The sequence below is a fragment of the Nannobrachium achirus genome (genome assembly GCF_963921795.1).
Source record: "Nannobrachium achirus genome assembly, chromosome: 19".
Lineage (NCBI taxonomy): Eukaryota > Metazoa > Chordata > Actinopteri > Myctophiformes > Myctophidae > Nannobrachium > Nannobrachium achirus.
In genome coordinates this window covers 1,447,596-1,467,151 of record NC_137826.1, presented here as the reverse complement: position 1 = coordinate 1,467,151, position 19,556 = coordinate 1,447,596, and the positions used below count along the sequence as shown (strand labels likewise).

General features: G+C 42.7%; 1 protein-coding gene across 1 annotated transcript; it reads left to right on the top strand.

The window, feature by feature from the left end:
* Positions 1 to 1,871: 1,871 nt before the first annotated feature.
* LOC308304141 (uncharacterized protein) lies at positions 1,872 to 18,891 on the top strand. Its single transcript, XM_080748701.1, has 15 exons — positions 1,872 to 2,209; positions 3,083 to 3,508; positions 4,142 to 4,576; positions 5,191 to 5,613; positions 6,210 to 6,632; positions 7,340 to 7,774; positions 9,099 to 9,521; positions 9,871 to 10,134; positions 10,488 to 10,739; positions 10,863 to 11,042; positions 11,171 to 11,431; positions 13,050 to 13,370; positions 15,883 to 16,152; positions 16,887 to 16,970; positions 18,492 to 18,891. Exons 1-15 carry the CDS (start codon positions 2,103 to 2,105, stop codon positions 18,610 to 18,612), a joined length of 4,425 nt encoding a protein of 1,474 aa, XP_080604827.1. The 5' UTR covers positions 1,872 to 2,102; the 3' UTR covers positions 18,613 to 18,891.
* Positions 18,892 to 19,556: the final 665 nt, after the last annotated feature.

The following is a 19,556-nucleotide window of genomic DNA, read 5'->3' as shown; positions in this document are numbered from 1 at the left end:
TTACAACCAGTTTACCAGTCAGCTCCTACAGTCTGGTCCATAGACCTCTCAGAGAGAAAGGTCTCCCTCCTTTTAGAAAGCTTGAAACTCCTGGAACAGAAGGGACCAGTAGAGCTGAGAGGCTGGCCAGATGAAGAGAGTGAAGTGAAGACTTTCCTTCAGTGTCTACCCTACATCTCAAAGCTCAGGTAACTTGGATTATGTTGTATATTTAGTAAGATATGAAATCAACTAAGATATCAAAAATATATTCCCAGATTATGGAAAGCAGTTAAAACACACTTTTAAAGAGAATGAGTAGTAAAACACCTGTTTCTAAAAACACAAGTAGTATTAATTACTTGGATTTTTTTAAAACACATTGGCTGCCATCAAAGGGTTAATGGAATTTACCAGCACGCATGCATTGTGCGTGCGGACCTCGGCGTGTGTGATGGGCGTACATGCGATCGTTAATGCTGAGATGATATATTCCAACCCCGGCGCGTATACAAAGCTCCATTCGATCATAACATCCGCCATTTTACATGCATTCTCAACGGGGTGAAACAATGCCTGTCTTTGCAGAGGTGTGCGCACGTGTTGCAAACCAGGAAATGCGTGAGACCGACCTGGCCGATAAACAAGCCTTATTGATTATTAATTATTTACTGGTAAAAATGCAAGCATTGCCAGCTTTGAGTTAAAGATGTCCCCAAACGTCTTTTAGCAGCCTACAAGATCCTTACCTGTCCAATCGCTAAAGATCTAAGATCACCTATTTATAATCAGGTTGGCCGAAATGTCACGTGAAGCTTCACCAATCCTCAAGCTAGAATAAGGGCATGTCAGACATATGCCCGTTTATGCCCAGCTGATTGGCTACGGGCAATGTCCGGCATAAACTGCTCCTCTCTGATTGGCTACTTGCATAAACACAGACACATAGAGCATCGCAGCGGAAGTGGTTTCCTGGTGCACACTTAATATTCCCCATTCATTTTCGCCATAGACTTTTACAAAAATATTTATAACAATTATGTTAAGCCTCGAACCAAGCCATCCAGGATGGCAGTGAATCATGACCATACAACCTTTGTTTCTATGAAAAGAACATTTTGAAAATCGCTAAACAAAGGGTAGTTATTAAACGTAGTATATCAAATAATGTAATATTAAAATATGTTTTCACATAGAAACAAAGGTTGTATGGTCATGATTCACTGCCTTCCTGGATTGCTTGGTTCAAGGCTTAACATAATTGTTATCAATATTTTTGTAAAAGTCTATGGCGAAAATTAATGGGGAATATTAAGTGGCACCAGGAAAACACTTCCGCTGCGATGTTCTATACTGTAGACACACAGAGATTTGTTAATTTATAGATACTAGAGGTTTGTGCCCGCTCCACTCGTTTTACCGTAAGATACTATGATGTTACGTGAAACATTTATAGTCTGGTTGGCTGAAATGTCATGTGAAGCTCACCAATCCACCAATCCTCAAGATCTTCGGCCATACGCCCGTTTCTGCCCATTCGATTGGCTACAGACATAGACGGCCACTCTCGTGGCCCTTATATATGCATTGATATTATGACATCACCCTTTAGCCCTCTGTGATTACACATAGGTTTGGCTAATCTATGTATGGCCCGTATGGCCTAATTGTGTCCCAACAGAGCGTTCCTTGTTATTTATATCAGGTGGCACTTATTGATGGTGGTGTCACCAAAGATGTGATGATTATTATTTTGACGCATTCTTCCCCCGGAAAGGGGATTCTAGGGTACAAGGGGTTAATGTTGCTTCTTGAACATATTTCTCATATTTTACAGGTTTACTTCTCAGTATCAAACAGGACACAGATTTCTGATGGATCTGTGTGTGCAAGCAGCTCTCCATGAGAGGTTAAACACACAAACAATAGAGAATGTGTTCTCTCTTTCTGAATATTGGCATTACAAATGGGACTTCCTCCTAGACCTGTACTCCCATGTCAAAGACTACGAGACTCAAACAGGCAGAAGTGTTCTTCCAGCATTACAACCAGTTTACCAGTCAGCTCCTACAGTCTGGTCCATAGACCTCTCAGAGAGAAAGGTCTCCCTCCTCCTAGAGGTGATGAAACTCCAACCAGAGAAGAAACCAGTAGAGCTGAGAGGCTGGTCAGATGAAGAGAGTGAAGTGAGGATCTTCCTTCAGTGTCTACCCTACATCTCAAAGCTCAGGTTACTGTGTTTCCTTTAAAGTCTATTGAACTACGCTATTTTATCATTTTATATACGTAAATGTTGTTTCAATGATTGCTTATTTTTTCATAGGTAACATGTCATGATTTATTTACAATTGGTGAAAAATACCAAAAACAGCAGATCTACAATTTCACCACGCAGTTGCAAAGCTTTTCATTGTGATTGTTGTCAGTCTGAGTTTTAATTTAACACTCAGAGTGTAGAAATGTAACCAAACTGACCCATAAGGGTCCATTTGGTTACATTTGTACACTCTCAGAGTTAAGAGTATAAATGAACACTGAGGACACTTTTTTTTTACATTGAAGCCTCTTCTTACTTCTGACTAAGCTGAACCCCCACATACTGTACACACACACACACACACACACGCACGCATGCACACGCACGCACGCACGCACGCACGCACACACAAACACACACACACACACACACACAAACAAACACACACACACACACACACACACACACACACACACACACACACACACAAAAACACACACATGCGCGCACGCAAACATTTTTTCTCTCCTCTCTTTCTCTCTCTCTCTCACACACACGCGCGCGCTCACGTACGCACGCACACGCACGCACGCACACGCGCACACACGCGCGCGCGCACACACACACACACACACACACACACACACACACACACACACACACACACACACACACAGACACACATACTTGTGTTTTCAGACATTTAAACAATTTAAACATTTTAAAAATGTTATTAGTGTGCTCCACAATGTTTTATTTCAACAAAAATGTGATGAATACAGTATATGTTATTGTTTGGTTCTGTTTATGATGCAGAGATCTTTCATGTTTTTTTTATTTGAACAGTTGCAGTGTTAGTGGTCCAGAACCAACCAAGGTCCTGGGGAAGCTCTTCTGTGAAGCAGCAGAACAGGAAGAAGAAACAGGAGAGAAGATTCTGGAATTGTTGTCTTCTGTGTGTAATTACAAAACTTTCCTCTTCTTTGACCGGGTTGACAGCAAGTCTCAAAGTGATGTACTACTGGACCTATACTCCTATGTGAAGAACTATGAGACTCAAACAGGCAGAAGTGTTCTTCCAGCTTTACAGCCAGTTTACCAGTCAGCTCCTACAGTCTGGTCCATAGACCTCTCAGAGAGAAAGGTCTCCCTCCTCCTAGAGGTGCTGAAACTCCAACCAGAGAAGAAACCAGTAGTGCTGAGAGGCTGGTCAGATGAAGAGAGTGAAGTGAGGATCTTCCTTCAATGTCTACCCTACATCTCAAAGCTCAGGTTACTGTGTTTCCTTTAAAGTCTCTATTGAACTACGCTATTTTATCATTTTATATACGTAAATGTTGTTTCAATGATTGCTTATTTTTTTATAGGTAACATGTCATGATTTATTTACAATTGGTGAAAAATACCAAAAACAGCAGATCTACAATTTCACCACGCAGTTGCAAAGCTTTTCATTGTGATTGTTGTCAGTCTGAGTTTTAATTTAACACTCAGAGTGTAGAAATGTAACCAAACTGACCCATAAGGGTCCATTTGGTTACATGTGTACACTCTCAGAGTTAAGAGTATAAATGAACACTGAGGACACTTTTTTTTACATTGAAACCTCTTCTTACTTCTGACTAAGCTGAACCCCCACATACTGTACACACACACACACACACACACACACACACACACACACACACACACACACACACACACACACACACACACACACACACACACACACACACACACACACTTGTGTTTTTCAGACATTTAAACAATTTTAAACATTTTTAAAATGTTATTAGTGTGCTCCACAATGTTTTATTTCAACAAAAATGTGATGAATACAGTATATGTTATTGTTTGGTTCTGTTTATGATGCAGAGATCTTTCATGTTTTTTTTATTTGAACAGTTGCAGTGTTGATGGTCCAGAACCAACCAAGGTCCTGGGGAAGCTCTTCTGTGAAGCAGCAGAACAGGAAGAAGAAACAGGAGAGAAGATTCTGGAATTGTTGTCTTCTGTGTGTAATTACAACACATTCCCCTTTGACCGGGTTGATACTCTGAACAACAGGAAGTATCAAAGTGCTGTACTACTGTACCTATACTCCTATGTGAAGAACTATGAGAGTCAAACAGGCAGAAGTGTTCTTCCAGCATTACAACCAGTTTACCAGTCAGCTCCTACAGTCTGGTCCATAGACCTCTCAGAGAGAAAGGTCTCCCTCCTCCTAGAAGTGATGAAACTCCAACCAGAGAAGAAACCAGTAGAGCTGAGAGGCTGGTCAGATGAAGAGAGTGAAGTGAGGATCTTCCTTCAATGTCTACCCTACATCTCAAAGCTCAGGTTATTTTTTCCTTTAATTTCTCTATTAAAATATATGTTATTATCTGTTTATATATACGTAAATGTTGTTCAATGATTAATTCATTTTTTATAGGTAACAAGTCATGATTTATTTACTCTTAAACAATTGGTGAAAAATACAAAAAATAGCAGATCTACAAGCTCACCACGCAGTTGCAAAGCTTTTCATTGTGATTTTTGTCAGCCAGAGTTTTAATTTAACACTATGAGTGTACAAATGTAACCAAACTGACCCATAAGGGTCCATTTGGTTACATTTGTACACTCTCAGAGTTAAGAGTATAAATGAACACTGAGGAGACTTCTTCTTCACCTTGGAGCCTCTTCTTACACTGTACACACACACACACACACACACACACACACACACACACACACACACACACACACACACACACACACACACACACACACACACACACACACACTTGTGTTTTCAGACATTTAAACAATTTTAAACATTTTAAAAATGTTATTAGTGTGCTCCACAATGTTTTATTTTAACTAAAATGTGATGAATACAGTATCTGTTATTGTTTGGTTCTGTTTATGATGCAGAGATCAATATTTCATGTTTTTTTTAATTTGAACAGTTGCAGTGTTGATGGTCCAGAACCAACCAAGGTCCTGGGGAAGCTCTTCTGTGAAGCAGCAGAACAGGAAGAAGAAACAGGAGAGAAGATTCTGGAATTGTTGTCTTCTGTGTGTAATTACAACACATTCCCCTTTGACCGGATTGACAGCAAGTCTCAAAGTGCTGTACTACTGGACCTATACTCCTATGTGAAGAACTATGAGACTCAAACAGGCAGAAGTGTTCTTCCAGCATTACAACCAGTTTACCAGTCAGCTCCTACAGTCTGGTCCATAGACCTCTCAGAGAGAAAGGTCTCCCTCCTCCTAGAGGTGATGAAACTCCAACCAGAGAAGAAACCAGTAGAGCTGAGAGGCTGGTCAGGTGAAGAGAGTGAAGTGAGGATCTTCTTTCAGTGTCTACCCTACATCTCAAAGCTCAGGTAACCATGATTGTGTATATTTTCTAATTGTATCGCATTATTACATTTAAAATGTAGAAGATAGAAGCAAAGTGCAGAGAGAACAACATAAACGATATGCTTTAAGTATATGCAGTACATCAGTGGTTCACAACCTTTTTACTTTGGAGACCCCTTCTTACACTTGACAAAGCTGAGACCCTCCACACCCTCCACACACACACAGACACACACACACACACACACACACACACACACACACACACACACACACACACACACACATACACACACACACACACACACACACACAAACACACACACACACACACACACGCACACACTCTCTCTTTCTCTCCTCTCTCTCTATCTCACGTGCACACAAACGCGCGCGTGTGCGCGCGCGCACACACACACACACACACACACACACACACACACAAACACACAATTGTGTTTTTGAGACATTTAAACAATTTTAAACATTTTAAAAATGTTATTAGTGTGCTCCACAATGTTTTATTTTAACTAAAATGTGATGAATACAGTATCTGTTATTGTTTGGTTCTGTTTATGATGCAGAGATCAATATTTCATGTTTTTTTTAATTTGAACAGTTGCAGTGTTGATGGTCCAGAACCAACCAAGGTCCTGGGGAAGCTCTTCTGTGAAGCAGCAGAACAGGAAGAAGAAACAGGAGAGAAGATTCTGGAATTGTTGTCTTCTGTGTGTAATTACAACACATTCCCCTTTGACCGGATTGACAGCAAGTCTCAAAGTGCTGTACTACTGGACCTATACTCCTATGTGAAGAACTATGAGACTCAAACAGGCAGAAGTGTTCTTCCAGCATTACAAGCAGTTTTCCAGTCAGCTCCTACAGTCTGGTCCATAGACCTCTCAGAGAGAAAGGTCTCCCTCCTCCTAGAGGTGATGAAACTCCAACCAGAGAAGAAACCAGTAGAGCTGACAGGCTGGTCAGATGAAGAGAGTGAAGTGAGGATCTTCCTTCAGTGTCTACCCTACATCTCACAACTCAGGTTATTGTGTTTCCTTTAATTTCTCTATTGGACTATTATGTTATTATCTGTTTATATATACGTAAATGTTGTTTAAATGATTACTTTATTTTTTATAGGTAACAAGTCATGATTTATTTACTCTTATACAATTGGTGAAAAATTCCAAAAACAGCAGATCTACAAGCTCACCACGCAGTTGCAAAGCTTTTCATTGTGATTTTTGTCAGCCTGAGTTTTAATTTAACACTATGAGTGTACAAATGTAACCAAACTGACCCATAAGGGTCCATTTGGTTACATTTGTACACTCTCAGAGTTAAGAGTATAAATGAACACTGAGGACACTTCTTCTTTACCTTGGAGCCTCTTCTTACATCTGACTAAACTGAAACCCCCACATACTGTACACACGCACACGCACGCACGCACGCAGGCAGGCCGGCAGGCAGGCACGCGCACGCACACGCACACGCACGCACACACACACACACACACGCACACACACACACACACACACACACACACACACACACACACACACACACACACACACACACACTCGTGTTCTTCAGGCATTTAAACAATTTTAAACTTTTTCAAAATGTTATTAGTGTGCTCCACAGTGTTTTATTCCAACTAAAATGTGATGAATACAGTATCTGTTATTGTTTGGTTCTGTTTATGATGCAGAGATCAATATTTCATGTTGGTTTTAATTTGAACAGTTGCAGTGTTGATGGTCCAGAACCAACCAAGGTCCTGGGGAAGCTCTTCTGTGAAGCAGCAGAACAGGAAGAAGAAACAGGAGAGAAGATTCTGGAATTGTTGTCTTCTGTGTGTGATTATGAAACATTCTTCTTTATTGACTGGGATGATTATGATGACAGGGAGTATCAAAGTGATGTACTGCTGGTACTATGCTCCTATGTGAAGAACTATGAGACTCAAACAGGCAGAAGTGTTCTTCCAGCATTACAACCAGTTTACCAGTCAGCTCCTACAGTCTGGTCCATAGACCTCTCAGAGAGAAAGGTCTCCCTCCTCCTAGAGGTGATGAAACTCCAACCAGAGAAGAAACCAGTAGAGCTGAGAGGCTGGTCAGATGAAGAGAGTGAAGTGAGGATCTTCCTTCAGTGTCTACCCTACATCTCACAACTCAGGTTATTGTGTTTCCTTTAATCTCTCTATTGGACTATACGTTATTATCTGTTTATATATATATTTAAATGTTGTTTAAATGATTACTTTTTTTTATAGGTAACAAGTCATGATTTATTTACTCTTATACAATTGGTGAAAAATATCAAAAACAGCAGATCTACAAGCTCACCACGCAGTTGCAAAGCTTTTCATTGTGATTTTTGTCAGCCTGAGTTCTAATTTAACACTATGAGTGTACAAATGTAGCCAAACTGACCCATAAGGGTCCATTTGGTTACATTTGTACACTCTCAGAGTTAAGAGTATAAATGAACACTGAGGACACTTCTTCTTTACCTTGGAGCCTCTTCTTAAATCTGACTAAGCTGAAACCCCCACATACTGTACACACACACATGCACGCACACACTTGTGTTTTTGCACAGGAGCTGGTAGTTCCGTTATCGCCCATAGACTAATCATTGCAATGCGCATGCGCCAACGCACGTTCACTGGAACAAAGTACTGGTCGCTCCCTCAGTGAGAATCGAACCCCGGGCCGTCGGATTACCAGTTCCTGTCGCTACTGACTGAGCTAACCAGGCAGCTGGCGGACTTTTTTTTTTTTATGCTTTCTTTTACACATGACTCGGTAACGGAACGCGACGTGGCGGTGAAAAATACTATGCCTAACCCTAACCCTAAACCTAACCCTAACCCTAAACCTAACCCTAACCCTAAACCTAACCCTAACCCTAACCTTAACCTCAGTAAAACTATGGCTAAACCTAATGCTAAAAAATTATGTTGGAGCGGCGCATCCATCTCAGTAGCGTCCTCAGTAACAACGCATGGCTAGAATTCCCAACCCTGTAGTCTCGAATCCCACGTGACTTATTTTTTTCCCCTCGTGTGTTGGCGCATGCGCATTGCAATGCCAAGACCAAGGCTGATATTAAGGCTGATATTGGGTCTACCCAGCTCCTGGTAGTTGGTAGTTTGACTACTGAGCCTTGGCTAAGGCATGACAATATTGATTACAGTCCCATCCCAAGGATATGATAACACGTGTATCAGGTGTACCAGCTCCTGGTAGCTGGTAGTCCGACTACTGAGCCTTGGCCAAGGCATGACAGGGGTGATAACAGACCCATCCCAAGGGAGGATAACACGAAGATCGGCTGTTTTTTCAGACATTTAAACAATTTTAAACTGTTTCAATGTTATCAGTGTGCTCCACAGTGTTTTATTCCAACTAAAATGTGATGAATACAGTATCTGTTATTGTTTGGATCTGTTTATGATGCAGAGATCAATATTTCATGTTGGTTTTTATTTGAACAGTTGCATTGTTGATGGTCCAGAAGCAACCGAGGTCCTGGGGAAGCTCTTCTGTGAAGCAGCAGAACAGGAAGAAGAAACAGGAGAGAAGATTCTGGAATTGTTGTCTTCTGTGTGTAATTACAACGCATTCCCCTTTGACTGGGTTGACAGCAAGTCTCAAAGTGCTGTACTACTGGACCTTTACTCCTATGTGAAGAACTATGAGACTCAAACAGGCAGAAGTGTTCTTCCAGCATTACAACCAGTTTTCCAGTCAGCTCCTACAGTCTGGTCCATAGACCTCTCAGAGAGAAAGGTCTCCCTCCTCCTAGAGGTGATGAAACTCCAACCAGAGAAGAAACCAGTAGAGCTGACAGGCTGGTCAGATGAAGAGAGTGAAGTGAGGATCTTCCTTCAGTGTCTACCCTACATCTCACAACTCAGGTTATTGTGTTTCCTTTAATTTCTCTATAGGACTATACGGTATAGGACTTACTATTGACAAAGATAAAAATAGACGATCCTCACAATGCGTCATTGTTTTAACAATGTCATTAATGTGCTCAACGATGATGTGTCATGTTTGATTTAGTTGATCTGCAATGTTCGACACCATCAAATGAGAAAGTATAAAATAAATATGTAACTCTTTATCCCATCTAAAGATACACAGTTATTCTTATTATAGTTTTAGAAGTAAAATCTGTATTCATTCTTAACAAATTAAGATTATTATGTCTGTGTTCATATTGCTGATGGATAATTATTCTTCCATAACTAATACATGTTTCAGATGTGATCCAGGATTCTTCCAGCACACGTGTAAATCCATCACTGTTAGATCCAGAGTGGAGGTGGAACAGCTGGTCTCTCTCCTCCGTCTCCTTGGTTTCACCCTGCAGCTGACAGGAGAGTTATGGACAAACACCTGCAAGACTGTGGGGAAGGTTCTGCAACTCTGTGGCTCTAGAGTGGATCTGGTCCTGAAACCCAGCAAGATCTCTCTCAAAGGAGTGTCACTGCTTTTTAGACATGCAGCACAAATCCAACGTCTTGGGTAGGCTATGTCTATTAGATTTCTTTATTCTTCATCACTCGGGATAAGAACATCTGCTTGATGCCTAAATTGTAATTGTCTAAATTGTCGATTCTGTCTACTAGATACTTACTTACTTGATCCTTAGATTCTGTAAAGATCTTGGCTTTCTATTCCCAGTGTTGGGAATAACAGGTTACGAAAAAATAACAGCGTTATGTAACGCAACTAAGTAAGTATCTAGTACTTATGTAAAGATCTTGGCTATTATTCATATAGCTATAATATTATCTTGGCTCTTAAACATGTAGCTGTGTAGTTAAGACTAGCAGTTTTCATAAGTAAAAGTTTGTCCTTTATTCCTTTCTTTTCAGGCTGTCTGAAAGCATGGTGTTGCTCCTTGTTCGCTGTGTAAGATCAGAACATTTGCCCTGTCCAGTGGCTGTTGAAAAGCTTTCCCTCCTGAAGACCACTCCACAGTCAGAGAGACTGTTGTCCAGGGTTGTCAGTAATGTGGCCTCCCTGCTGAGACACTGGTCAGTCACATGTTTGGACATGACCAAGTCCAGCATCCATTCATACCTCCTGCTTCCACTGTTGACTCACCATGGTCAACTGACAATCAAGTAAGTCAATTTGATTTGTTGAGTCATAAAACACGTCAGTGATAAAAACCTTAACCAACATTTCATTCTACACATGTTTATTAATGTATCTACATGCTGTTCTCTGATCCATATTCTCAACAGACTGTGTCCAGAGGTTCTGCAACAGCTAGCTGCTGTTGTGTTCACAGCTCAGGATGAGGACTTGACAAAGTGTTTTCTGGAGAGGTTTGGTAGTATTACCGTGGACTTGAGGAAGAACAAGATCTCAGAGAGAAGCATCACAGCTCTTTTACCCTTTCTGGACAGAGTTTCATTTAAAAGGTGAGTTTAAAATGACTTGTGCTACTAAATAGAAAATAAAAGCTAATACTTTACATTTTACATAGTCAGTGTTACTGTAATTGTAATTAAAAATAATCTAGAAGACTAACAATAATCCATGTTTTCAGAGCCAGTCCCAGCTTCACATTGAGTGCCCTCAGAGAGACATATAAATGTGGTTCCAGTGAGCGTGTGTCCAGTTTGTTGAGCTCATTAGAACATGTCATCAACCTGAACAACACAGAGCTGGACACAGTGGACTGTGACGCTCTGCTCTTTATTCTCAAACACTCTGACAAAGTGACACAACTCAGTCTGCTGTGGACCTCCATAGCACTAGAGGCAGTGATGAGCATCCTGTGCTCCCTGGACAAAGTCTCTCATCTCAGGTAAGTAGCTTGCATAGACATAGGCAGATTATCAAATCAAATACTTGGTGACTTTGACTTCTCTCCTTGGGAGTTCAGACTAGCAAGTTCTCCTTGGGAGAAGGGACTTCCGAGGACGGGAGGACGGGAGGAGGGTAGTTCTGCTATTGGAATAGCAGCATACTCAATGATGTCACAGTCTCAGCTTGCTTCAGGGCATTCCACTGTTTCTGTGAATAGGCCTATATTCTGGGCAGATCTACAAGTTGGATGCATTCAGCAGTAGATCTGTTCTTTTGTTCCAACAGAGGATAAAATGTGCTCATTCAACAGTCATTGTGCACTTTACAACTAAACATATATATTAGAAAAAATTAAATAAAACACAACACTGGCTCTGTTCTTTCTTTCCTTTTTTTAAATGTCAACCTACTGTTACACAGTATATTGTTTTTAAAAAAGCGTACAGAAATGTGCATATGAATATCCTATATTATTAGCTGAATTATAAATATAATATAGCCCACTGTGTACAGCCCTGGGTGATTATCGTAATATGCCATTCTCACGGAAATCTTACTGCAAGTGGCCAAAAATGTAATAATGAAAAATAAAGTCAGATATAACATCTAAGCTACTCTTCAATAAATGACTTTTCAGGGCTTAATGTGCATTTACAATAAAACAAAAAATTAAATACTGAAACAGCCTTTCTAATTCATTTGTTCATTAAAGTGTAGCCTATATTAGGTCAATATAATTATAAAATTGATTGATTGAATATAATGAAATGAAATACTGCAGAGTATTTTAAGCATCAAAGCCAACAGTAAAAACAAGTTGTGGGAGATTGCACATACTGTAGCGTAGATGGTGCTGTTTAACAGTTTATTGACAGAGAAGCAAGAGAAGAAGAAATGGTGAAAGGCATTGTGGGTAATTTGCTCTGAGAAGTCTGTGCAAGTCTTGTCCAGAGCAGACTTGGTAAAGTGGGAGGATCGGGGCGGATCAAGTCTACATCCTGGTATTTCGTCTCTACTTGCTCAGATGCAGACTTGAGGATTGGAATGGTACTTGGCACAGACTGATGACGTATCACAAGTTCACAAGGAGGCAAGTAGAGACAAGTAGGGATATTGAGAAAGACCCATAGAAAATGTAGACGCCTCCTTCGGCTCTGGGGCCTAAGCTCGCGGGACTCTGCAACCGTTCGTTTCCGGTCGGTACCCACTTCCATGTGCGTCACAGACACGGTAGTTGCCAGGCCAATCAGTCAGGTGGGGGTGGGTCTTTTCGTACGCATCGTCCAAGAACAGCTGTGCTACGCAACATCGGCACTCTGTTGAATTGAATTGATAAGTCCCGGAAAAGGCGCGCTGGGATTGGCCAGTAGTCACTTTGACTGGCAGCGTGGTCTCCAGCATCCCGGCCCCCAGTTGTTGCACGTCGCAAGCCAATTATCATTGCTGTAACATGCATTTTCATTTACATTATGCAATGTGAAGATTATGATCATGAATATATTTTCCTATTCAAGGTGTCTAGTTGCTTTGTATGGTTATGTATTTGTATAATATGTTAATGATATTAATGACTAAAGTAATGATTTAATGTGTAATGTTTTCCATCCTCATAACAGTGTTGACAGGAGTCTGCTGCTGACCTTCCTCCACTGCTGCACTACCTGTCAGACACAGCAGGGGGCAGCAGCAGCAGCAGGTCTGCTCAGAGCTCTACATCACAGACTGGACCTGTCCTGCTCCTCCTCTGTGGACCTGTCAGAGCAACAGCAGGGAGCACCGTCTCTGTCTCTGACTGTCACTCACTGCAGGGACATCTCTACTGTCCTGGGACACAGCAGCAGCAGCAGTCAGGACACCCAGCTCATCCTATCAGACTGCCAGGTGGAGGACAGTGGACTGGAGCTGTTGTTCCCTGTCCTCAACAGAGTCCATCTGAGGTGAGAAGGACAACACTTTGCTGCCTGCTGTTGCTTTTTTATCACTGTTCTTACTGTGTGTCCACTAGAAGCAGCTTTACAACTGTTTGTTAGGGACTTTAAGCAAGGATGGCTACGGCAGTTCGCTACGGTAACCGGAAGTGGAACTGTACTCGATAGATAAAGCTGCTTGCCGTCGAAACTACCTTTCCACGTTGCGTCTACAACGTCTGCTGCATAGACGCCAGAGCATACGAGCGGAGTGGAGCGCGAGCGGTGCGGGGAGCGGAGCGGGCCGTTTTTGACGTGAGCGTGAGCGAGCGACTTTTCAAATGGGTCTGAGCGGCTTTGGAGCGAGGATTTTCCTCCGCTACTTGGAGCGCCGACCTCCTCCGCTCCTAGCCGATCCTGTTGGGGCCGCGCGCCACATGTTGCCAACAAACAGTCCGTGGCAGCGCAGGCAGCCATCATGTCGGCACCGTGTAGAGGAGAGGAGACAGAGAATTCCCTTTATCAAGATTTCACAAAATGTATCTATATCATCCACACAAGTAGGCTAGGCTATGTTATTGCGACCGTCAGGTCGCACTTACTATCAAAACCTCCACAAACTGTAAGTAGTGTCAGTCCCTCTGTCTGTCACACCTCACACGTCACACTCTTGCCCTGCTCATATCTCCGCAACCGTTGCCCCGATCCATGCCAAATTTTGCACACACGCCCCCGGAGCTCCAGGGACCCCCAGGTCCCTGGGGGACCCCCAGATGTAACAAATGACCAAATGTGCAAAAATTACCAAATGACCACCCCAACGGGGCTGCTCACGGGGAATTCCCGGGGACCACCGACTCCTGGTGCTCCAGAACGGATGCAAAAGTGGTGGCGCCCCCAGTGGAGGACCCCCTCCACTGCAGCTCACATAAAATGCCGTAACTCGGGCTAGGAGCGTCCGGGAGAGCCGGGGCCGGTACCTATTCGTCCGCCAAGGCAACGCGGAGACCCCACCCCTCATTTCTCACATGCCCCTCTTCTAGCGCCACCATGAGGCCGATTCTTGCAAAACACATTTTTGGACATTGCTCCTACAGATTTTGCCCTAAAATCACACAAATCGGTACACACTATGTCTACACGTCCCCCTACACCCAGGAACCAATGGCACTTACAGCCCTCTTTGTGTATACATGTCACCTGACGGTCGCTTATCTCCCGATTAGGGAGTCTTACTGGTAATAAGTAGCCTACCTTGTGTCAGTTAAGCCAGTCAAAGGATACGATTTGAAATGCAAGTGAGACTGATTTGGCTGAATGAAAAACACACGCCACAAGTCGCCTCCCTCTCTCGGTTGTGGTGATTAGCCTAATCAATAACCAACAGGATTTAATATTTCCCGTCTTAAAATACAATGCCTTAGATTGCCTAGACAGATCTCCCTCTAGTCGAGGCTCACATTACCGCAGGCGTTTGTGTTGGGAACACACTGGCGAAGGAGAAACTGTTTCGGACATCGTAGCAAACTTTTTTTTTTTCCTTTTCTTTTTTTTCTGCTTTTTGACGACCCTGAGCGGAGCGCGGAGTGCGCGGTGAGCGAGCGATACGCAAATCAAGGTGAGCGGCGGAGCGGGGGGGAGCAGAGCGGCGGTGGGGGCGACATGAGCGAAGAGTGAACGGTACCATAGACCCCTGGAGCGCGGAGCGGCTTTCCGTCCCGCTCCACACGTCCATGGAAACCAAAGAGTTCAGTAAAAGGGGTGGGAAGCCGTCGCGACGGCTGTTTGCTTAAAGGCGATACACCATGCATTTAAAACGTATTTATGTCATATTGTTTATGTCCCAAAAACGTTTTTAAAAAGGTTTGAGGCTAAATTACCACTCCTGAATAGAGAGCCTCTCATTTTTGAATGGCTCTCAGAGCATTTTCAGCTGCAGTACCACCTTTGGCCTGAACTGCGCCACCCCCCCCAACTTTGTGAGGCTAGAAGGTGCTAGTGGGACCCCAAAAAAAGGTTTTAAAATAGGAAAAGTGAAATTCATCACCTTTAACGGTTTTGACTGCTGCGGAGATTGCGTCATAGCAGCTGTACTTCCGCCTAGCGGAGCCGTCCTGAAAACTGTCTTTGCTTAAACTCTCTATTGTCTCCAGCATGGCGGAAACCTTTCCTGCCCCAAATCTTTCACGTGGGTCTGTTATAGTGCCACCAAGAGGCCGATTTGAGCAAAACACATGTCTTAAAAGTACTCCTACAGATTTTGTCCAAACAGATTTTTCATATTCCAACCTGATTGGCAAAGACTGGCTTCCAAAGTTGGCAGGAGTGCTTAATCAAATCATGAACACGGTGTACGATTTCCGTGAAACTTTTTCATGCACATTCCCACTAGGCTGAGGCCTTTTAACATTCTCCTATTATAGCACCAACAGGAGGCAGTACAAACATCACGCAAATCTGTAGTCATGATCTCTACAGTCAAGTGTCATGTGTTATCTATCTATCTATCTATCTATCTATCTATCATGTGTATCCTGTCCAGGTGCAGTAAAGCCCTGCTTCTCCAGCTGCTATCCCTGGTCCCTGTGGGCAGTGAAAGGAACACAGTGATGCGAGCAGGTTCCCTGGCTGGAGCTCTGGCTGGAGAGCTGGACCTCAGTGAGAGCAGACTGGAGCAGAAGGCCTGCAGATGTTTGGCCCTGGTTCTGGAGCACTCTGAGGGACTGACAGAAGTGGACCTCAGTCACTGTCAACTCACTGACCAGCTGCTAGAGACTCTGATCCCCCACCTGCACAAAGCACAAGTCCTGGAGTGAGTACTAGTAAGACGCCTAAGGGTGACAAGCGACCTCGCCATAAAAGGCTTTTAAGTGATGTATATCGGACCAGTTACCCATATGGAGACCCCTGGTACCCATATATGGAGATCCATGTTCTGTATAGGCCTATATGGAGATATGCTGTGGGACCCCAAACATATACTCAGTTATTTGTTACGTGAAAGTCCTATGATGTCTATGACATCTGACATCATACATCATACATACAATTCCTTTTACGCCCAAATATGGAGCTCACTGTCTGTAGAACGAGCCACATAGATATGGGCTGTCTTCCTCCATTTATGGGCAATCCCATATGAAGTCCTGTTAGACATGCGCTCAATATTGATGACATCAGGGATCTCCATATAGGGGCATAAAGGGATTCTGTTAGTGTGGTTCCCCTGACATCACAGTGATGTCAGAGCAGATGTCAGAGCGGAAAACCCATAGACTGTAAAAAAGCACACACGGACGGACGGCCAGCCGGCCGGCCGAACGAACGATGACATGATGTGCCTTTTCTCATACTAAACTGCTACCTTCGGTCACAATTAGTCTTACAGTGTGTGTGTGTGTGTGTGTGTGTGTGTGTGTGTGTGTGTGTGTGTGTGTGTGTGTGTGTGTGTGTGTGTGTGTGTGTGTGTGCGCGCGCGTGTGTGCATGTGTGTCCATATGATACTAATCTATTGCTTTGTCTTTTCTCTTTCTTGTGTTGTTGTAGTCTGAGTCACAACCAACTCACTGATGCTCTGACAGACAGATTAGTCCAGCTGCTCTCCATCAATACCTCCATCCAATCTGTACGGTGAGTAGAATGATCAATACCTCCATCCACACTGTACGGTGAGTTAATGATCAATACCTCCATCTAATCTGTACGGTGAGTAGAATGATCAATACCTCCATCCTAATGATCAATACCTCCATCCACACTGTACGGTGAGTAGAATGATCAATACCTCCACCCTGATGATCAATACCTCCATCCTAATGATCAATACCTCCACCCTAATGATCAATACCTCCACCCTAATGATCAATACCTCCATCCAATCTGTACGGTGAGTAGAATGATCAATACCTCCACCCTGATGATCAATACCTCCATCCTAATGATCAATACCTCCATCCTAATGATCAATACCTCCATCCAATCTGTACGGTGAGTAGAATGATCAATACCTCCACCCTAATGATCAATACCTCCATCCTAATGATCAATACCTCCATCCAATCTGTACGGTGAGTAGAATGATCAATACCTCCATCCTAATGATCAATACCTCCATCCAATCTGTACGGTGAGTAGAATGATCAATACCTCCACCCTAATGATCAATACCTCCATCCTAATGATCAATAACTCCATCGTAATGATCAATACCTCCATCCTAATGATCAATACCTCCACCCTAATGATCAATACCTCCATCCAAACTGTACGGTGAGTAGACTGATCAATACCTCCGTCCTAATGATCAATACCTCCACCCTAATGAGCAATACCTCCATCCTAATGATCAATACCTCCATCCAATCTGTATGGTGAGTAGAATGATCAATACCTCCACCCTAATGATCAATACCACCATCCTAATGATCAATACCTCCATCCTAATGATCAATACCTCATCCTAATGATCAATACCTCCATCCTAACGATCAATACCTCCATCCTAACGATCAATACCTCCACCCTAATGATCAATACCTCCATCCTAATGATCAATACCTCCATCCTAATGATCAATACCTCATCCTAATGATCAATACCTCCATCCTAATGATCAATACCTCCATCCTAATGATCAATATCTCAATGATCAATACCTCCATCCTAATGATCAATACCTCCATCCTAACGATCAATACCTCCATCCTAATGATCAATACCTCCACCCTAATGATCAATACCTCCATCCTAATGATCAATACCTCCATCCTAATGATCAATACCTCCATCCAATCTGTACGGTGAGTAGAAGGGACTTAATATTAGAGCTTAATGTTCTCAGGTGTGTAGAGAAGTCAATCATCAACATTTTACTCCCAAACTGTGGATCGGGACCCATTAGTGGGTCATGAAGACATGTGTATGGGTCACGACTCCAGTAAAAATAAAAAAATACATCTAAGAAACTTCCATAAATCTAAGAAAATAATCATTAAGAAGTAGTGAGAATAGCCGATCTACAAGCTCTCAACGCAAAGCAAAGCAACGTGTGGTGAGCTTGTAGGTCTGCTGTTTTCAGCTGTGTTGACGAGCAGTGTTGAGCAGTGTTCAGCAGTGTTGAATAAAATGTTCCATCCTTTGATGTCTTTCCAGACTCTTCAACAACTGCTTCAAGGACATAACCCCCTTCCGGAAAGACAAGCGCTTTGAAATATGGTGGACCAATCAACAGCAGGCTCTGAGATGTGGTGAACCAATCAACAGCAGGCTCTGAAATGTGGTGAACCAACCAACAGCAAGTTTTGAAATGTGGTGAACCAATCACCAACAGACTTTGAACCAAGTAGAACAAGTGGAGAAAATTGTCACAGTACCTCAGAAAGACGTCCACAGACATCTTACCTGGTTACCATGGTAACTGATAGCCTCTGCGCTGCGGTGGCCGCTAGAGAGCGAAAAAAAAAACTCAATATCCCATGATGCCTTGCGAAAGCTGCCTCGGTTGACTTCCTTTTTTTCCCTCATCCACTTCCATTCCATCTGGCTGCAGTAAAATGGCTTTTTTCTCAGTTTGTTTTCCCACAAGGCTACTTTGGTCAAAACTTCATTCTCTATGGACTGTATATGAGTCATGGATCATTCTCTATGGACTGTATATGAGTCATGGATCATTCTCTATGGACTGTATATGTTTCATGGATCATTCTCTATGGACTGTATATGAGTCATGGATCATTCTCTATGGACTGTATATGAGTCATGGATCATTCTCTATGGACTGTATATGAGTCATGGATCATTCTCTATGGACTGTATATGAGTCATGGATCATTCTCTATGGACTGTATATGAGTCATGGATCATTCTCTATGGACTGTATATGAGTCATGGATCATTCTCTATGGACTGTATATGAGTCATGGATCATTCTCTATAGACTGTATATGAGTCATGGATCATTCTCTATGGACTGTATATGAGTCATGGAACGCCGTGGTTGTATTTTTTCTTCTCCGCGTGAAAGAAGACAAGTGGGGCGGCCGTGAACGGGAGCGGCCGCGCGCACAATGGGCACACGTCGTGCAGCGTGCGCGGATCGATCAAAAATCTGGTAAATAACAAAGGGTTTGATTATGGCAGTTACCCTGTTTATGTATGGAAACCTCTGGAATCCTGAGTGTTAATAGATCAACTTGAAAGTTTTCATCCAAAACAGTC